Source organism: Malania oleifera, chromosome 8, assembly GCF_029873635.1.
Source record: "Malania oleifera isolate guangnan ecotype guangnan chromosome 8, ASM2987363v1, whole genome shotgun sequence".
NCBI classification, from domain to species: Eukaryota; Viridiplantae; Streptophyta; class Magnoliopsida; order Santalales; family Ximeniaceae; genus Malania; species Malania oleifera.
The window spans coordinates 14,466,002-14,486,740 of record NC_080424.1 but is presented as its reverse complement, the minus strand read 5'-3'; the positions used below and the strand labels follow the sequence as shown (position 1 = coordinate 14,486,740).

The following is a 20,739-nucleotide window of genomic DNA, read 5'->3' as shown; positions in this document are numbered from 1 at the left end:
CTTATCTGCTTTGTATAACATCAAGCCAAGGGGTAAACAATAATATGCACACACTCTGAGCCGATATATATAATTAGCCAGCAATAAGTGGAAAGAGCTTTCTGAAATATTATAATATCAAGGCTGAACAAGATATGATAAATGCAGAAAAAGATAATCTTCACCCAAAACATAGTAAAAAAATCTGTACCACAATGAAGTGAACGGCAGCTGCACTGCTTTCTTTCATCATCTGCAGGAAGTTTAGGGTTCTTTCCCATGCCGGAACATCCATGCTGCGTTCAGCAGGAGGAGATCCTTAGAAAAAGTGAATATCTCAGGATCAACATTGTACAAATGCATTTGCACACGAGTGAAAATGAACTAAATTGGAGAGGAATGATTAAAACTATTAAAATTATGTTTGTCCACAAGTAACTTGTTGCTGCAAATGTTCTCTGCCATGCACTTGATGCAAACATTAACAATTATGAACAAACCAGAATACAGTACCCCCAACATGAACCAGCCAAAAATGGTTTGTGAAAATTGGCTACAATATAAAAGCAAACTGGATGGAAGTGAACCGACCTGATTTCTTGTGACTTGATAATAACTGTCTCCAGAAACAAGCTCATACTGGTAGCAACACTTGGGACAAGGCACTATCTGCACATTAAAAAATTGGCATGTCCGCATTATTAAGCCATACTAATCTCAAAGATCAAAGGAGACCATGGCTCAACACAAAATGACTTAGGCTTAACATGGGACTATGTCAAAGAATGCAGCTATCAGTTTAATAATCTAGTCCACATCCTCCAAATTCTGAAAAACTTTGAGTCAGCTTTCGATTTAAGTCGCAAAGAATGTGGCATACTCAATTCAAGAATATTAAGCCAAGTCCTAAAGAATCTGAAAACCTAATAGTCAGTTTTTGCTGTAAATCATATTACTGCAGGATAGCCCATGAAGATACAAACATTTTAAGAGAGTAGAAAAAATTGAAAGCCATACATCTAAAAATCACCCATGTCTCAATATTTAAATTCACTATGATTGCTCAATGATAAGTGGAAAAGAACTAAGTTACTGCTGAACTCAATCTGTTAATTTCTGGCAGCACCAATCCCCTGTCTACCTAGTACTGACTAAGCACCACGAATATTTTGAAGTCTGGAGCCTGCCTGAATCCCATGTTGGGGTGGTGCAACTGCAACAGCCATCAAACATCTAGGACATCTCACAATCTTAGCAGGAAGGACCTTCAAGAACATCGAAATTTTATGGCAAAAGCTTGGAACTGCCATGCCCAAGGCAAACTAGATATAGTGTTGAATAGAGAGTGCAGTTAAAAAAAAAAATCATGATTTTGGGACAAGTTTGGTGTCCAAAATCTATCAAAACTGACCTTTTTAGAGTAAATCCAAGTGAGCATAAATAGTTCACCATTTGCAAATTGAAAGAAAATCAGTGTATGAATGCACAGTCCTAATGCATATAGATACAAATGGTCCAATGGGAGTAAGAATTTCCAGGAACATTTCGTTTCTGAGCAGGAGAGTCGCTTTCAAGTAGTGTTTGATCCATTACGTATTAATCAACATTCGATTGATTGGTTTGGGGTTATCGACAAAAAAGATTTGTCGCGGAGCGTGGAGAGTTGTCCGACATTCTGGGTCATACTCGTAATTTCACTATTAACATTTTTTGTTCTTTTCTTTTCTTCGGTGGGCGCTCTGAAAAGCCAAAACCGACGCCAAAAATACTTTCAAGCAGCGAGGAATAAGGCACCCCAGGCCCAGCAGAGTGCCAGCCGGCCACCAATTTCTTCCCCACTTAGAAGAATGCAAAACGTTGTCGTTTTCCCACCGACCTCACCCCAAGCCCGTTGTCTGTTTATCGGATAATTAAATCCCATATTTGAGCATAGGTTAAGGAGACCAAGTATTTGGTCTCAGCTGGCCTGTGCCAATGGAAAACCCAGCCAACTCGTGCGTAGCCGAAGAAGTGCCTTCTTCCTATACTGTATTTTGCTGATGCAAAACATGAGCTAAAGTAATTCAATTAAACTAGGCCCTACTCACTCTTATCCCATGTTTCGGAGCTAGGAACGGGGCTCTTGAATTCAGTTTTGAGGATTTAAATACATCACATTATAAAATTTTTTACCGAATTTTATCCACACATTCAATTCGAGACTTCTAAATCTATGTTCCAAGTACAACATTAATCTTAGCATGAAAAGAACGCACGATGACAGACTTCCACTTATCGTAAGTTTCTCCTGTACCCATTGCTGCAATGAATTTCCCGTACAAGTGTGTTAACAAACAAAATAAATTAAAGAATTTCAAAATCTTTTTCTTTTTTTCTCGACATTAAGAATTTCCAAATCAATAGTATGATAACACTTGCAAAACAGAGAGCTATGTTACTACCACCAATTGGAACAGGGATATTGGTGACTAGCAACGACAAGCTCAACTTCTATGTCTAGCTCGTAGAATCTGTATCATATAGGGTCACACACAGTTACAAATTTTACAGCTCAAGAAGCATGGAAATTGAAATGAAACTAATCATAGTGCCTACAAAGGCTATGGATTACAGAAAGAGTAATGCCAGCCCCATGCACAAAGGGCCGTATCCATAATGCCAGCCCCCTGCACAAAGGGCCGTATCCATGCAAGTGGTGCTATGGTCCAACTCAACTAATAGAATTAAGCTTAACCTCCAAAGGGATGGCATCAATGCAATATATGGATATATGATGATAAAGAATCCCAAGTGCTCCAGAATACTTACTTTGCCTTCATAGCTGCAAAGCGTGCAGCCAAATCATCGTAGTCCAGTAGCTTAGGATGCACGTGTCGGGCAGGACTCAACATGTTTGGCTGGAGGGAAGAGGCCCGGGTAAATGTTTTTGCAGCCTCCAATGGAGGTACTTACTTTGCCTTCATAAACAGATCCCTGTGCCTCTACTGGGGGAACCTGAAGAGCCATTGTTTTTTTTTTTTTTTTTTTTGGGTACGTCTCGGGTGTCCACCCGCCGTCAACGACGTCCGTTTTACGGTCCGTCGCACCGGCCTGATGACTAATCCCACGCCCTGTAGTACTGCCCCACATACCACAGAGAGGTAAAGTCAGGCGCCCAGCAGCAGGAATCGAACCCGGGGTGGCTGTTAACCTGACCTCGTGAAAGGCAACCCCTGAAATCCGCCCTGCCAACTGAGCTCAGCCCTGGGGGCACCTGAAGAGCCATTGTTGCAAGAATGCTAGATTGTCCCTGGCTAAAGAAAATAAATGTGAAAACAGACTTCCACTTATTCGTAAGTTTCTCCTGTACCGGAGAAAGCACACATCACTACCCATTGCTGCAATGAATTTCCCGTACAAGTGTGTTAACAAACAAAATAAACTAAAGAATTTCAAAATCTTTTTTTTTTTTCTCGACATTAAGAATTTCCAAATCAATAGTATGATAACACTTGCAAAACAAAGAGCTATGTTACTACCACCAATTGGAACAGGGATATTGGTGACTAGCAACTACAAGCTCAACTTCTATGTCTAGCTTGTAGAATCTGTATCATATAGGGTCACACACAGTTACAAATTTTACAGCTCAAGAAGTATGGAAATTGAAATGACAAAGGCCATGGATTACAGAAAGAGTAATGCCAGCCCCATGCACAAAGGGCCGTATCCATGCAAGTGGTGCTATGGTCCAACTCAACTAATAGAATTAAGCTTAATCTCCAGAGGGATGGCATCAATGCAATATATGGATATATGATGATAAAGAATTCCAAGTGCTCCAGAAAACTTACTTTGACCGGGTAAATGTTTTTGCAGCCTCCAATGGAGGTACTTACTTTGCCTTCATAAACAGACCCCTGTGCCTTCATAAACAGATCCCTGTGCCTCTACTGGGGGAACCTGAGGAGCCATTGTTGCAAGAATGCTAGATTGTCCCTGGCTAAAGAAAATAAATGTGAAAACAGATTTAGAGAGAAACTGATCTAAAAGTAACAAGGCTTTCCATAAACTCAATTTTTTGTGTTTTAAAGGAAAACACTTTAGCATACAACCTTTTTCTATGTTACAATATTTGTGAGATAGATGCAAACAACTCTTTCTATTAATTACATAGCAATTTATTTACATTGGCCAGTCTTGAAAATACCAAAAAATAAAGCCTACAATAGTAGTCAAAAAGGCAAAAAATAGAAATACAAGTGCTCGCCAGGAGCACAACATCAAAAAAAATAAATGGGAAACTAAAACAGAAAAAAAGAAGTAAGTAACATTTGACAAAATTGAAGCCACAGTATTGGTTTCTTCAGAGAAAGATATGACAAGGCATCCTTCTGGTGCTGTTATGATCGCTACTCCAGACGTAAGAAGAAGCATAAATGCGGACAGGAGACCTGATGTATTTAGATCTGGAACTTGGTACTTATTCAATTTGGAAATAAGAACGATCATGATGGCCACCTGCCACATAAACAAAAGATTAATATGCAATTATTGACAAATATAATTAAATGACATGGATTCTCAATCAAAGGAAAATAGATATACTTTTAAGATGCCTTAACTGAGAGATTATCTCTAATCCCACCCATATAGTTGTTGATATTCTATGTAATAAATTAATGATATTTTATGAAAGCTAACCTGTAGAAGGACGACAAGCAGAAGTGTAAAGGAGAATAGAAACCTTCGTTGCACCCTATATTTTTTCAGCAGCATTGTTGTCATGAATGAGCATCCCAAAGTAATGCTACTAATAACTATAGCTGCACGATACGAAGTTTGGGATGAAATGCCAATGCCCTCCAACATGATTGGCATATAATTTCCTAAAGTATCCACCCCAATCGCTCGCGGCAGTACTTGTGCAGCTAAATATTGAATAATCTTCTGCCAGCTAAGGTGACGAAGTGCTTCCTTAAACCTTCCTCCTTGATTTATCTGTTCTCTGAAAATTGGGGAAGCTACCGGAATGAGTCCAAACAAGTTCAGCAATAAAACACACAGAGGCTCAATGACAGCCAACGAAACCATCCAGCCCCAGTCCGGATATAGCGATGTGTAGTAGTTTACTACACAAGCTAGCAAGCCTCCACTGATCATACTGAATTGGCTAATTAGTTCTAACATTTTCTTCACTTCATCCAACTCAATCTCAGAGAGGTTTATTGGAATCAACTGGCATAAAAATTTAAGATTCTAAAATTAGTAAGTCAACAATAAAACAGATAAATAAGAACTTATGCTTGTAGACTAATTCTAAAAATATTATGTTATTCGATAAAATATGCAATCATGTGGAAAGAGAACTCATGCACAAGACTCAATGTGAGAATTTATTATCAAATTTAATCGCTTGGTGACGAAACGGTGATTTACAGCAAAACATTAAAAAATGAGTGTCGAACAAAGAAGTTTTACTACTAGCAACCCTAACTCTCTAAGCATGTGATATTTGAAAAATAATTTTTTAAAAAATAAATTCAAGTGTTTGAGCAATACTCTAAACAGTGACAATTTTTAGAACCTTTTGGTCTATAGTAGGAGTAAAAAATAAATAAGTGGCAGTAGATTTTTTTATGCATAAAAGCATACTCATGTTTTGTTTTAATTACAAAAAAAACATCAACTTGTAAAAGAATTTCGCAATGTTTAGCAATATGAAACATTTGCGTATTATATGTGCATGCATATGTATCTAAAATATTTTATTCTTTACATGTTCATCCAACTTTTTTTCTCTTCTTGAGTTTCTTCAGCTTCATTTACAAGTGTTTATTAGTGTTTGTTGTATCATTCTAAGGAAAGTAGAAAAATTAAACCATATGGAAATAAAATTTTCTACCTATGTGATAATTACACGTGCAAATGAAATTACATTAAATGGGAAAAAAATTGGTGGCAATGTGATCATTATTTGTGCAAATGATATTACATTTAGCAGTTATTCACCATTAATCAAAAAACCTATCAAAGAACATGTCAACTTTGTCTTATGCTACTACAAGTTAAAATAATTAATGTAAATGCATCCATAGTTGGCAAACTAGGGGCAAAGTTGCATGAGAAGATAATAAGGATGGGAGTACTTGAAGACCATGGAGATTTCAAATAGCTTCTGTCAGAATTGGTTAGAGGACATTGTAATCAGTCATGCACAAACAGATTAGATCATTTGCAAAGTTGGGAGTCTTTAGATCTTATCTGTTGAATTCGTAGTTTGAGTCCATCATTTTAGGTGTTTTACTCCTACTAGACACATCATATTCCTACTTCCTTCTCTTTTTTATGTATTTCAAATCAGTGCCTTGCGTTTTTTTAGTATTGTTATCAAGCATTCAAAAAATTGAGGCTCTTTGATGATCTTTTGGGTGATTTTTGTATGTTGTGGATGGATAGATATTGCCTTTTGATTAAACTAACATTATTAGGTGACCTTATCTATCATTTTGTACACATGATGGAGGTTAGTATTCTTTTCTTATTAAAGAAAAAGGTAATAGTGACAGTATTCAAACCTGATATAGGAGTCCAATTCCTAAACCCATCAGAATTTTACCACCGAATAGGGCAGAAGTGTGGGGTAAAATTAGAGTGATGCTGTCTCCAATGGCCACTACCAATGTGGCACTAAAAATCGCCCAGCGTCGTCCAAGCCTCTGATGTACCATCGGTGCTGCGGGCATCATGACTATCGCTGCCAAATATAAGGATGAAATTGAAAAACTCAAAATTTGGTTGCCATATGAACAGAAATTATCTTCTTTCGCATGTATCAGCGTGTAAAATATTCTGGGGAAAAAAATGTGCATGAATTTGTCCATGCTGAGAAGTCCAACTGAAATAAATTAAAAATTCATAATTAGAAATGCATCAAAAGAAGTAATTTAGTTTATTAATTCAACTAGGATATATTAAACATAATTGGAAAAAAGCATGACAGTGTATTAATGATAAATAGTCCACATCAGCTACCAATTTAAGGAACCAAATGTTAATAGGCTACAAGATCAAAAATAGATTCATCAAAATTTTGAACTTTCAACAAACCAAGGAAAGATAACTCCATAATTTTCTTAATACTTCTTTAGATTTTAAAAATAATACATATGATGTTCTGATATATGGAATGTCTATGGAGCACACTTCCAAGTGTTAATAGGCTACCATTTAAAAAATTGATTCATCAAAATTTTGAACTTTCAACAAACCAAGGAAAGATAACTCCATAATTTTCTTAATACTTCTTTAGATTTTAAAAATAATACATATGATGTTCTGATATATGGAATGTTTATGGAGCACACTTCCAAGTCTCGCCCCTCTGCTCCATGTCCTCTTCCCATCCTGATTTCAGCTAAGGAGAGATTTGAAAGAATACAATAACAGTTATTGTGGCGAGGAATCCATTTGATTAAATGGGATAATCTGCTACCGTAAAGCATTGAACCTGATGAATGAAGCATCATTAGCTAAATGGCTTTTGTGATTTTTTTTTTTTTTTTGAAAGAAACAGCATGCAGAAAGGATGATCTGCTATAAATATGGATACATCACCTTAACATTTGTTCCCACCCCTTGCAAACGCTCCCCTTGTCGCAGCCTTTTGAGAGTTATTTTAAGAAAAAAATTCTCATTTTGGAAGAAAATCTATTTAATTCTGGAAGGATCAGTGCGTGAGAAACTTTATGTTGAAGAAAATCTATTTATATAGGCCACTATTCTGGACATCTGCTAATAGACATTCAATGACTAGATGGTTTACACTTAGAAGCATCTTCTGTCCACTCTCAAAGCTCTAGTCTAAGATCAGCTTCAGGCAGTGTATGGTGGAGAGAGAGTGCTAAGGGTGTTTATAAATCAATAACTTGAAAGATCGCAATGTGCTGCCAGCAATGCTGGGATCATTGAGAAGTTTCCTCAAAAACTAATTTGGCAATTGTTTGTTCCAACCAAGATAGCTTCTTTACACGGACAATTTTGTTGGAAATTGTTTTTTTTTATTATCTACAATCGATAACTTGAAGAGAAGAGGTTGGGCCTTTGCAATCATGTGTTTCTTGAGTCAAGAGAGTAAAAAGACTACAGACTACTTGCTTCTCCAGTGTCTTTTTAAAAAAAAAAAATCATATTATCTGGTTTCCTTAGATTTCCCCACCAAATGGGCGACGCTTTCTCAATCATCAATGTGTTACGAGCTGGAAATCTAGAGATCACTACAGAGGCCTATATCTCATTTGGAATGGAATTCCTTTTGCATCATTTTATTAGATTTTACTGTGTCACCTATTCGTTGTGCATCATCAATCATTTACACCATGGGTGGCAAATTCCAAATTATCTTGTAACCACTTCTTCATAATTTCTCCCCAAGATTAAGAACCAATCGCAAGGAGTTATTTATCTCATAAAAGACAGAAATAAAAACATACAACATAGTTAAAGCATGGATTCCCAAGGATAAAAATGAGGGGGAAGCTAGAAAGGTTAACATAGCTATGGATTTTTTTGCCAATATGAAAATGCATTATGTCATACTAACTTCATCATCTTTTTTTTTTTTTTTCTTTTTCACATTGTAATTGTTTGCTTATTTTAGGAGAAAATGTAACTTGCTTTTATGATATAGAAGTTTTTCGTATTAGTTGTTATGTGAGAGAAAATCAGTTATATAAAAACTATAACTAGTTTATAATTTATAATTAGATGAAATGGTATTTAAAATATATGTCTATATATATTAATCATCAAATACAGTAAGGTTTTGAGTCTTCATTTATTGGAGTTGAAGACAATAAAATTTGAGTCTTAATTTATTGGAAATGTCAACGCAACTTCTCGTAGAACAGAATATAATTGTTCATATATACTAAAACTCTTGCCCACTAGGCTAAGCTTTTATATTGAGCATTCTCTAAATATATTACCCAAGCATCTTTGATCGAAAGGGCTGGGAGTTCAAATCCTTGCAATCTTATTCCCATATTAACTTTCAGCAAAAGATATGAGCAAGGTCCTTCTTCACTGTTCATGCTTTCAAGCTAAAAAGCTTTTATGAAAGTGTTGTATTTGATGATAAAACTCTTTAGCCCTCCCCTCCCCTTACAACTCCTTAAGCTTTTGGGTTGGTGGTACTTTTAATGGTCATAACAAGTGAACATATTCTAATAAAGTAAAATAGGTCGGTATACAAAGACACCTTCTGGTTTAAAATCTCTGTTCTAATTTTTGGATCCTTTTTTTAGTAAAATGGGAGACAACAAAATATCTTTTGTTTTTCTTAATGGTATGGTAGTTTGGTTCTTTTAATGGTTCTAACAAGTAAACGTATTGTCATAAAGCAAAAGAGGTTGGTACATAAAGAGGCCTTATGGATTAAAATCCAAGGTCTAATTTTTGGATTCTTTTTTTAATAAAATGCAAAAGACACAACATCATATCTTTTGTTTTTCTTAATGGTATGGTAGTTTTACTGTAGGCATATGATGAAAGATCTTCAGCCACAAACCTTTTTTTGGGGAGCGGTGTGGGGGAGGGGATGATTACAAAATTTTCTGATTAAAGACCTTAGAAAAGAAGCTTCAGTATCGCATCAGTGATAAGTTAGTCTTTTGTTTGAATTTTGTAATTTTTTTTATGTTGTTCCCAAAAAATTCCAAACAATTGTAGATAAGATGAGAGCACATGAAACTTTATTTTTGTCTTTGATTCCTTAGTATTCTAGGTGCTGAAATGGCTTAAATATTAGCCATTACAACCCAAATCATCAAAAGATTTGTCAAAAAAAATAAAAATAAAGATGTTGATGTAAAATAAATGTAGATAAAAAGTTGATCCGTTTTGCAACTTCCTTGAAATGATGGAAAAAATTGTTTGATATATGTCACTTGCCTTTTCCTTTGTAAATTTTCATTATTGAAATGTTTATTGGTGTCACTTGCTAACTAAAAAATGGCTCTTGGGGAGAAGAATGACCTTCCTGAACAGATGATGTCAAAGTATTAAACTAAGAAGGAACCTTCTAGTCATACGCTCCACCAAATTTTTTCAAGAAAATAATTCTTTATCTTATCCAATGGAATGGTTACAGCAAGGAAGTCCACTATTATTTTAATTTAGAACATGTGAAAGATCTTTAGTTGATGAGATTCTTTTGTAAAACTATAGGTTTAGGGACTATTTTGATCCCTATAATCAGAGGCTTGAATTTGGATTTGGGGTCCCCAATTCCCAATCCATTGTTTGGAAGCACAATTTGAGTTTCGATTTCAATTCCAAATGAAATTCTTTAAGGCCCAAATTCCCAAAATTAAATACAAGAGCAAGGTTAGATTTGACTAATTTAAATCCATGTGGGTTTCCTTCTTTCTCTATCACGATACCTTGCCAAACCTTGACACCCCTCGTCTTCAACCTCTTTCCCTTTTCCTCATCCATGCCCTCCACTTCTACCATGTGAAAAACCTTCATCTCTCTGCCAATCTCCCTTTTGTCTCTCTTTTTTCTTCTTTTTTCTTTTTCTTCTACTCTCTCTCCAAATCTCTTTCTTTCCATATGAACCCATATTGGAGGTCCAATAAAGTTTGCGTATCTTCACCATTGAGTAGGTACTAAACGAAATCCTCCTTATCTCTCAAATGAATCATATTTCTCTATCTCTGTCTTGCATTTCCTATAGGAATTGGATGGATTGGAACTCTAATTTATCACTTATGCAACTGAAATTTGGGATTAGCCTTAATGTGTCAAGTGCTCTTGATTCTATTTGGTTGTTCTTCCATATATAATAGTGTTTCTCAACCACATTATGCAAATAGACAAACTTCTCAAACCCATTTCATTAGCCTGTCTAGTGTAAAAACTTTATCCTAACTGCAAGCCATGTTGAGAGAGAACCGACTCTCTCTCTCTCTCTCTCTCTCTCTCTCTCTCTCTCTCTCTCTCTCTCTCTCTCTCTCTCTCTCTCTCTCTCTCTCTCTGTTTCTATAAAATTATCTCTCTCTTTCTAAAATCTTTTAGAAAATTCTCTCTCTCTAGAATTCTATCTCTCACTCTCTAGAATTTTATTTCTTCCTCTCCTTCCTGGAAGATTCTCCTTCTCTCTTTGCAGGAAAATTCTCCTTTTTTTAGAGTTTAGATAAATCTCTACCCCTTTCTAGAACTTTCTTCTCTCAAATTCACTCCATTTCTATTCATAAACACCAGCTGGAGAATTCTAGAAAGTTATACGTAGTTGGCATCCCACTTTCAGCACCTAGATAAGGAGTTAGGGGCTCTAATGTTGGATAAGCACAAGGAAATTGTATGCGTTGTGTGCAAGAAAGAATTGTGAGTGCACAAATAGAAGGAATTATGTGTGCTCTGTGTAGAAGAAAGAATTGTGAGTGTGTTGTGTTTTGGCAACAAGGAAGTGCTTCGTAAGTGAAAGTGCTAAGTGTCATCTTGACATGGCGAGATATATTAGAGTGCATAAGTGTGTTTATTGTCATGTGTGCTGTCTCGATGTTTTTCCAAGTGTAAGGTGTTGGGAACCTATTTTATTTTCGCAAATCCATAAGTCTTTTGTGCAACTTATACGCAGAGGAAAAGGGAGACTCGTGAATGTTTGAATTTGAAATTTGAATTCACTACAATATTAGGATTTCTCTAAAGGATTGAAAGGACTCCCATAACCATCACAAACAAGTGGGGCGAAGTGTTGAAAGACAATCGATTAGCCTCAAGGTTTCATTAGCCTAGTTTTAATGATAACAAACTACATTAAGGACCATGCTTAAATTGTTTTACAAGATTAATTTATTGAAATTAAAGTAAATTTAAACGATTGAGAGAAGTTTGAAGACTTAATTTTATTTATTTGTACTTTTATTCTCTCATTTGTATTGTACTTCTACTAGTAAAATAATGAGAAAATATAAGGCATAACATAGATGAGCTAATATTAGAGAGAGGGGAACAAAAGTAAACCAGGGCCGACTTTTGCGCCAGGCCGGGGCGGTCCACCGGCCCTAGGGGGTAGTCAACCAGCCATAAACAAAGGCTAGGGTAGAGCATCGATGGGAACTCTTGCTTGTGACTATGTCACAGAAACAATACTTTCCACTCATCGGTGGGGGTATATCGGTGGAGATGATGGTTGATGATCCTTATAGATGTCGTTCACGAGCGAAATATGTTGGCCATGACTTATGATTGGTGGCAATTGGTCTCAGAGTTAGTGTACTTCTTTTAAATTTCTAACTTAATAATCTTAGAGCGGATCCATGGCAACCCATGCTTTTTCATTTGGATTTGAGGGGTCTTCTATCATTAGAATACCATTCTTTGATGGAAATAATTTCTCTTTGGAAGTCTACAATTAGTATATACCTTCAATCTCTTTATTTTGAAATATGGAATTCATACCTTAACCTAGAAATAGGTGGAACACAAATGACAGACATTTGCATACCATTAATGCAAGAGCTATTCACATTCTATACACATTCTATATAGTACATTAGACCTTGATGTTTTTAACAAAATTTCTACATATGATACAACTAAGGATATTTGGAATGCTCTTGAAATGTTATATGATGATAAACATGATGAAATTGTTAAAGTTTTCGCTCATTATTGTAATATGGATAAATGGAGGAAAGATACAATGAACATGGCGAAATTAAAGAACAACATTGCCTCATTGACCTTGAAGATAAAGAAGAGGCAAACGAGAATGAGGCCATGTCACACTATTAACTAGGGTAGAGCATCGATGGGAACTCTTGCTTTTAACTATGTCACAGAAACAATACGGTTACCAACGAAGTTCTCGAGAATAAGGAAGATTACCCACCCATACAAGTAGCTTCCCTCTGCCCCAATACCATCTGTAAACTTACCCGATTAACTTAGGTTCGACTAAATTGATATTTATCAAGACACTCACCTTACTCAGTAAGCTCTTAGGTGGAGTGTTTTACTCTGCTTTCACGCTATTTCATTTCTCATTTCCATAATCATTTTCATTTTCATTTCATTTCCATTCCAATTCCACTTCACACCTAACTTATGAGTATCCTTGGTAACCAACACATCTGCGTTTGTAACTCATGGCTATCTCGAGGATATTTTCTACGCCATGCTTCACCCTATGGTCGAGATCACTCTCCATACTCTACGCCATGCTTACCCCCATGGTCGAGGTTGTGCGGCCCAAAGGCTAGACCTAACCGCGGTTGGCCTACCCGGTTAGATCAAAATAATTATACCATATACTCGTTTATAGTGTGAATAGCCTGCCATATACCCTGATTCGGACTCAAGGGGCAAAACAACCCTTCACATTCGCTCATTTGAACTGTCATGCCACATGCTCCACGAGTCTACATGGTTGCACTAACCACCACTAGCAACGATACCGTGCTCAATTCAATAACACATCCATCCATTTGGGTTTCACTTCCACATTTCAATGTTCACAATTGCAGTATTCACAATGCAATTTTTCACATTTCTAGCATTCTCATTTCACAATCATATTGAAGTATTCACGTTGTAATATTCACATTTTGATATTCACATTTCAGCATCCATATTGCAGTATTCACATTGCAATATTCACATTCTCATATTCTCATTCTAGTGTTCACATTTCATCACCTTTATTGCAGCATTAACATCGCAATATTTACATTTTCAGTAATCACATCTCAAGATTTACATTGTAGATTTCACATTACAGTATTTTCATTTCCTACATTCACAACTCATTTCATCATTTCAATGATATTTCATTAATTTGATATTCATTTCATCTCATAATAACATATACATATCTCATTTCATGTTATTCAAAATTTCTCAATAGAACATTTTCACATTTCATATTTCACCATTTCTCAGAAGGTACTTTTAAGTACATATCACTTTTCATCATTTTCCACATTTTAGTATTTCATATTTCAATACATTTCATAATCTCATAATTCTAAATGTAAATCGTTTAACCCAGTTTCAAATACATATCAGTATAAATCAAATGCCACATAATTTTCATATGATATTCATATCATAATATATTTCAGGTAAAATATCATATTCCATTTCTCATATTTCTCAACCAATAATTTTCAGAAAAGACTGCGATAATTTATTCCCCATACCTGACTTATTGATAAGTCCACTAACACCCTAAATCATACGCTCCTCGGCGTTCGTAGCTCAAAAGCCTAAAATTTATTTTTCCCCAAATTATTCAACACAAACTCCCCAATATATTGATATTTAATAATCCCTAAGCTCTATATACTCTAAATTAACTTTAAAACTCTAAAATATCCCACTTACCCTAGTTTTGTGATGGTGCCCCAGAACCCCAAACTAAAAATCTACTCCTCCTAAGTTATAGAGAATCTTCCCAAGAGCCTCATGGTGGTTCTTGATCATTGATTCAAACTACGATCAGAGTGGAATTGTAGAGAGAATGGAGAGAGAGTCGTGGGTTTGGGAAAAAGAGAGAGAATTTGTTTTGATATAAGAAAATGACTCGCAGGATCCTCTTATCTCGCCCACTGTAGAAAAAACTGGTGACGATTTTCTTTGACCCTTAGAAAATCATCGCCGATTTTCTATTTAATCGGCCCGTTTTACCATTTACCTGTTACCGGTCCACATTAAAATCCCATAACCATCAAAGATTTTCTTTCCACTCTAGAAAACTATTACTAGTTTTCTCCTCTTTTAGCCAAAAACTTCTTTTTTCCAATTTCTTTTATTTTTTTATTTTCTGGGTCTCTACATTCTCCCATCTTTATAAAATTTCATCCTCAAAATTTGTCATCTCTTACATTTCTCATTCTCAAGAATAAATACAACCATTTTATTAATTACCCTCACTTATGGTGGAGGAATACCATGGTTACATTTATGGTCCCGGGAGATTACAATAATCCAAACAAAACTCTCCCAAAACTATTCTTATCAAAATCAAAACTCCATATCCTATATTATACAAATTAAAATACATACCCTAATTCTCGTTCCCACTGAATAAATGTGGGTATTTCTGGCGCATCTGCTCCTCTAATTAGTAGGAAGCTTCCTCTACTGCATGGTTGTGCCATAAAACTCTTACCAATGGTATGCTTTTCATACGCAGCTTCTATTCTTTCTGATCCAAAATTTGCACTAAAACTTCCTCAAAAGACAAGGCATCACTAAGCTCCAATGCCTCATATCTGATCACATGGTAAGGATCTAGGATGTATTTCCTCAATATGAAATGTAAAATACATCATGAATTCTAGTGAAAACTGATTGTAAAGCCAACTTGTAGGCAACTGGACCCACTCTTTCAAGAATCTAGAATGGTCCAATATACTTAGGGCTTAGTTTACCCTTCCTCCCAAATATCATAACTCATTTCAATGATGCCACCCCCAAGAACACATGATCCCCAGTGTCAAACTCTAACTCTCGTCGGGGAGTATCTGTATAACTCTTCTACCGACTTTGTGCTGTTTTGATCTTGTCTCTGATAAGTTTGAATTTATCCTGAGTATGTTGTATCAATTCTGGCCCTAAAATCTGTCTTTCCCCAATTTTATTCCAATACAACAGGGATCAACACCTCCTACCATATAATGCATCAAATGGAGTCATCCCAATGCTGGCCTAATAACTGTTATTATACGCAAACTCGACTAGTGGCATAAATCGTATCCAACTGCCTCCGAAGTCTAGCACACAAGCACGTAGCATATCCTCCAATATATGTATCGTTCTCTCCGTCTGCCCATCTGACTGAGGATGAAATGTTGTGTTGAATGATAACTGAGAACCCATGGCTCCTTGCAAACTGCTCCAAAAATGGGATGTGAATCATAGGTCTCAGTCTAAAACTATGGACACTAGCATGTCATGCATTCTAACTATCTGCTGTATACACAACTTTGTCAATCTTTTTAAGGAGTAATTAACTTTGATAGGTAGAAAATGAGCAGTCTTCGTTAGTCGGTTTACGACTACCGAAATGGCATCCTATCCATGCAATGCCAACGGTAACCTAGTGACAAAATCCATTGTTATATGCTCCCACTTTCACTCAGGAATATATTGTGACTGCAATGACACCTTCAGTCTTTGATGCTCAGCTTTAACCGTCTGACATGTCAAACACTGCGCTACAAAATAAGCGATCTTTCTTTTCATACCACTCCACCAAAAAAACTCCCAAAGATCCCTATAAATTTTAGTGCTACTAGGATGTACCGTATACAGAGATCGGTGCGCTTCCCCCAGAATCACTTTCTTATTCTTAGGGTTAACAGGTACACACAGCTTGGAACGAAACCTCAAGGCTTCATCATCTGAGATACTAAAATCTGCTTCATGACCATCATGTACTTTCTCTATAAGCTTTACCAACTCTGCATCACTCTTCTAAGCTGCTTTAATTCTTTCTTGTAGCGTCAGTTGCAACACCAGATTGACAATAAATGCTTGATGATCACCCTTTATGAGTTCTATCCCAAGTCTCTTCAAATCCATGTGAACCAGATGCTGTGTCGCCTCTGCAGGTAGTGATGCACCCACTTATTTCTACCTTAAGGTATGAGCCGCCGCATTAGCCTTCCCCAGGAGGTAACTGATGGTGCAGTCGTAATCTTTAATCAACTCCAACCATCTCCTCTGCCTTGTGTTCAATTCTTTCTGCGTGAAAAATTATTTTAAACTCTTATTATCAGTGAAAATTTCACACCTACCCCCATAAAGATAATATCTCCAAATTTTCAATGCCTGGACCACCGCTGCTAACTCTCGATCATGGGTAGGGTAATTCTTCTTATATTCTTTCAACTGTCGGGAGGCATATGCTATCACTCTCCTCTGCTGCATCAGAACATAGCCAAGTCCTTTATTTGATGCATCATTATAAATCACAAAAACCTCTTCATCTGAAGGAATCGTCAACACTGGTGCAGTGATGAGCCACTGTTTCATTTCCTGGAAGCTCTACTCACATTCATCAAACCATTCAAACTTCACCCTTTTCCTGATCAACCTCTGCAATGGACCTGATAATTTAGAAAAACCATCAACAAAATCTGCAGTAGTACTCAGCCAATCTTAAGAAACTTCTAATTTTTATAGATGTCGTTCACGAGCGAAATATGTTGGCCATGACTTATGATTGGTGGCAATTGGTCTCAGAGTTAGTGTACTTCTTTTAAATTTCTAACTTAATAATCTTAGAGCGGATCCATGGCAACCCATGCTTTTTCATTTGGATTTGAGGGGTCTTCTATCATTAGAATACCATTCTTTGATGGAAATAATTTCTCTTTGGAAGTCTACAATTAGTATATACCTTCAATCTCTTTATTTTGAAATATGGAATCCATACCTTAACCTAGAAATAGGTGGAACACAAATGACAGACATTTGCATACCATTAATGCAAGAGCTATTCACATTCTATACACATTCTATATAGTACATTAGACCTTGATGTTTTTAACAAAATTTCTACATATGATACAACTAAGGATATTTGGAATGCTCTTGAAATGTTATATGATGATAAACATGATGAAATTGTTAAAGTTTTCGCTCATTATTGTAATATGGATAAATGGAGGAAAGATACAATGAACATGGCGAAATTAAAGAACAACATTGCCTCATTGACCTTGAAGATAAAGAAGAGGCAAGCGAGAATGAGGAGACAAAGGACAAGAAAGAAAATGAAACATGAACACATTGACTCGTAGCTATTGAAGACAAAGAAGAGGAAAAAGAAAAAAATGAGGTAAATTTTTTTCTAGATGTGGAACCTTTCTAAAAATGACTAATACAATTATTTCTTTGTAATGCGTAATGATCTTGAAAGCATTGGTATTAATAAAGAGTTCAAAAAGAAGTTAAATTTTTTGGCAGATGAGAATGAGTTCTTCAAAAAGGAAAATAAAAATTTTAAAGTTAAGAATATTGTAGACACCCCAATTTTAACCAGGCCTTTGTGAGAAAACTCGGTGTACTTAAAAGCTGACTTGTATTTTGGATGTATTAAAATGAGTCCCAACATTTTAAATTGAGTCTCAGTCCTTAAATCGAGTCCTAGGTACTTTAAATTGAATCCCAACATTTTTAAAATTTGATTATTTTATTTTTAGGATCCCTATCTTTTTAAATTGAGTCCAGACATTTTAGATTGAGTCTTTCAAAATTTTAATTGAGTCCTGAAATTTTTAGATCGAGTTTTTGATTTTATTTTTATTTTTGGGCTTTACGTTGGCAAGAAAATGAAAATAAAATAAATAAAAATAATAAAAAAGAAAAAAAGGGGGAGCTTAGGGTTTTAGATATTTAGGGTTTTTTTTTTTTTTTTAATAAATAGGAAGTTTAACAAGAAAAAAAGGACACGGCTACTGGGGGGGAAAGCATCGACGCACAATATTTTTCTCTCCTCTCACGGGCACACCAGAAACAGCCGCATGATCTATCTCTAGCACCTACAACCCTAGCCTCTCTCTCCCCTTGCTATGGGGCGGAGCCAAAAAAAAAAAGCAAGGAGGAAGATTGGGGTGGCCCTTCGAAGTCCGGAACGGCAGTGCTGCTAGGGGGAGACCGAGATGACTCTTCGTAATCTGGGAAGTAAGGCACATTAAGGAAACTCTTGCGTCCGCAGGGGGTGAATCAGATTGAATGGAAGCTTGCGTCTATGCGAGCACGTGTGAGTGGAGGATAACTAGGGCTGGGCCCTGGGCGAAAGCCCATTTGAGTCCTTGTACTAGCTGGTTTTTTTATTGTTGCTTTTGTTACACGTAGTTAGGTATTAAGGGAGCGACCAGTGGGGAACAGGGGGGGCAGAAAATTGGGAATCTATTTATTTCTTTGTTTCTTTGGGGAGTGGCTCTCTCGAACCATCCAACCTTAGCTTCATTTCCATTTTTATTGCATTCAGTAAATCTCCATACAATCCTGTTGAAATTCATCCAATCATACAGCTTACACTAGCAAATTCATTACAATTGGTATCAGAGCCAAACTCCTACCACCATGGGAGAGGGAGCTCACATGAACCAAATTCTGGAGTCCATTGTTGCCCTGAAAAAGTCACAAGAAGAACATCAAAGATTTCAACAGGTGATCCAGATTACTCAAGCAGATCAACAAAAGATGCTTATCAATATCACTCAACAGTTAGGAGCTCTTTCTGAGAGTATGAAGCTGCTTGGCAAGCAGGAGATCAACCAGCCCCTTAGTCTCACCACCAACAATTCCAACAGCAACACCCTGCCCGTCAACGATCAGAGACAAATAGTGTCCTCAGAGCTTGTCTATGCCATTCACCAAATCATCATCAACGACGCAGCTTTACTCACCTACACTCAGAATCTGGGAGCACCAAGCCCGTCGGATCCGGTTAAGGCACCTGCTAATCAACAGTTGGTCGCTGGAAACAACGCTCCTGATGCAAAGATTCTGATGAAAAGTAGGGCGGTTGACGAGGAGGCAGTTGATGAGATGGACGGTGACGATCAGTGTGAGATTGTGGTGCTCGACGCTATGGAGTCGCTTGTCGAGCACATTCACTTCTGTGGGATCTGCGGAAAGGGGTTTAAGCGGGACGCCAGTCTAAGAGCGCACATGCATGCACATGGAAATGCTACACATTCTTCAGGTAGGAAAACCTAGGTGTTTAATAGTAATCGCCTGCTGAATTTTCATTATGACCCTATTTCTCGTCCTCGGAAAAGGCTGCAGAAAATTAAGCCTTACAACAAAGATTTATGCCTTCAAGCAAACTACAAATTTGTTATGTTCGACCCTGGAGACTATACACCTATATCGATGAATACAGATAATATGTTGGGGTGGGAGGATACTATGTGTGTAAAGTATTCAAAGCCACATCCCATACAGTGTCCAACATGCTTGGAATATTCTGTGTGTCCCCAGATAACCTCATGCAAGCATATTTTTTGTTTCCCATGCATTCTGCAGTACTTGTTCATGGGTCCGGAGGATCATAGAGATAATGCCCACTTCCTGAAGGGAGTAAAGGATGCCCTAAGGATCTGCAGGACTATCATCGATTGTTTTGAAAGAGCAAACCTTCCTAATGCAACTGAAGAAGAGAGGAAAAGAATTCTGCATTTCATAATTGTTGGTGGTGGCCCAATAGGTGTGGAGTTCGTAAAAGAGCTTCATGACTTTGTAACTAAAGATCTAGCTGAGTTGTATCCTGCGCTTAAGGATCTTGTGAAAATAACACTTCTTGAAGAAGGCGGCCATATCTTGAACATATTTGACAAAAGAATCACTGCTTTTGCTGAAGAAAAATTTCAGAGAGATCATATCCATTTGAATACACGATCCATGGTGGTGAAAGTCGCTGACAAAGAAATTTCTACTAAAGAAAGAGGAACTGGTGAAACTTTATCCGTACCATATGGAATGGTAGTCTGGTCAACTGGCATTGGGACTCACCCAGTAATAATGGATTTCTTGAAGCAACATGGCCAGACTAACAGGCGTGCTTTGGCAACTGATGAATGGCTGAGAGTGGAAGGCTGTGTAAACACATATGCCTTAGGTGATTTTGCCACGATAAATCAACGCAAATTTACGGAAGATATTTGGGCTATATTTAGGAAGGCAGATGAGAACAACTCTGGTAATCTAAATTTAAAGGAATTTAAAAATGTCATGAATGACATTCGTGAAAGATAC

The 20,739-nt window shown here is 36.7% G+C and overlaps 1 protein-coding gene across 1 annotated transcript in view; it reads right to left on the bottom strand.

Annotated features, from left to right (window-relative positions):
- Positions 1–4,092: 4,092 nt before the first annotated feature.
- Positions 4,093–20,739, bottom strand: part of LOC131161865 (sugar transport protein 6-like) — an 86,608-nt gene continuing 69,961 nt past the window's right edge. Inside the window, exons 11-13 of the mRNA XM_058117857.1 lie at positions 6,537–6,856; positions 4,663–5,196; positions 4,093–4,479 (exon numbers count right to left, since the gene is read on the bottom strand). Coding sequence (XP_057973840.1) covers positions 4,144–4,479; positions 4,663–5,196; positions 6,537–6,856 — 1,190 coding nt within the window. The 3' untranslated portion in view covers positions 4,093–4,143. The remainder of the gene's footprint in view (positions 4,480–4,662; positions 5,197–6,536; positions 6,857–20,739) is intronic.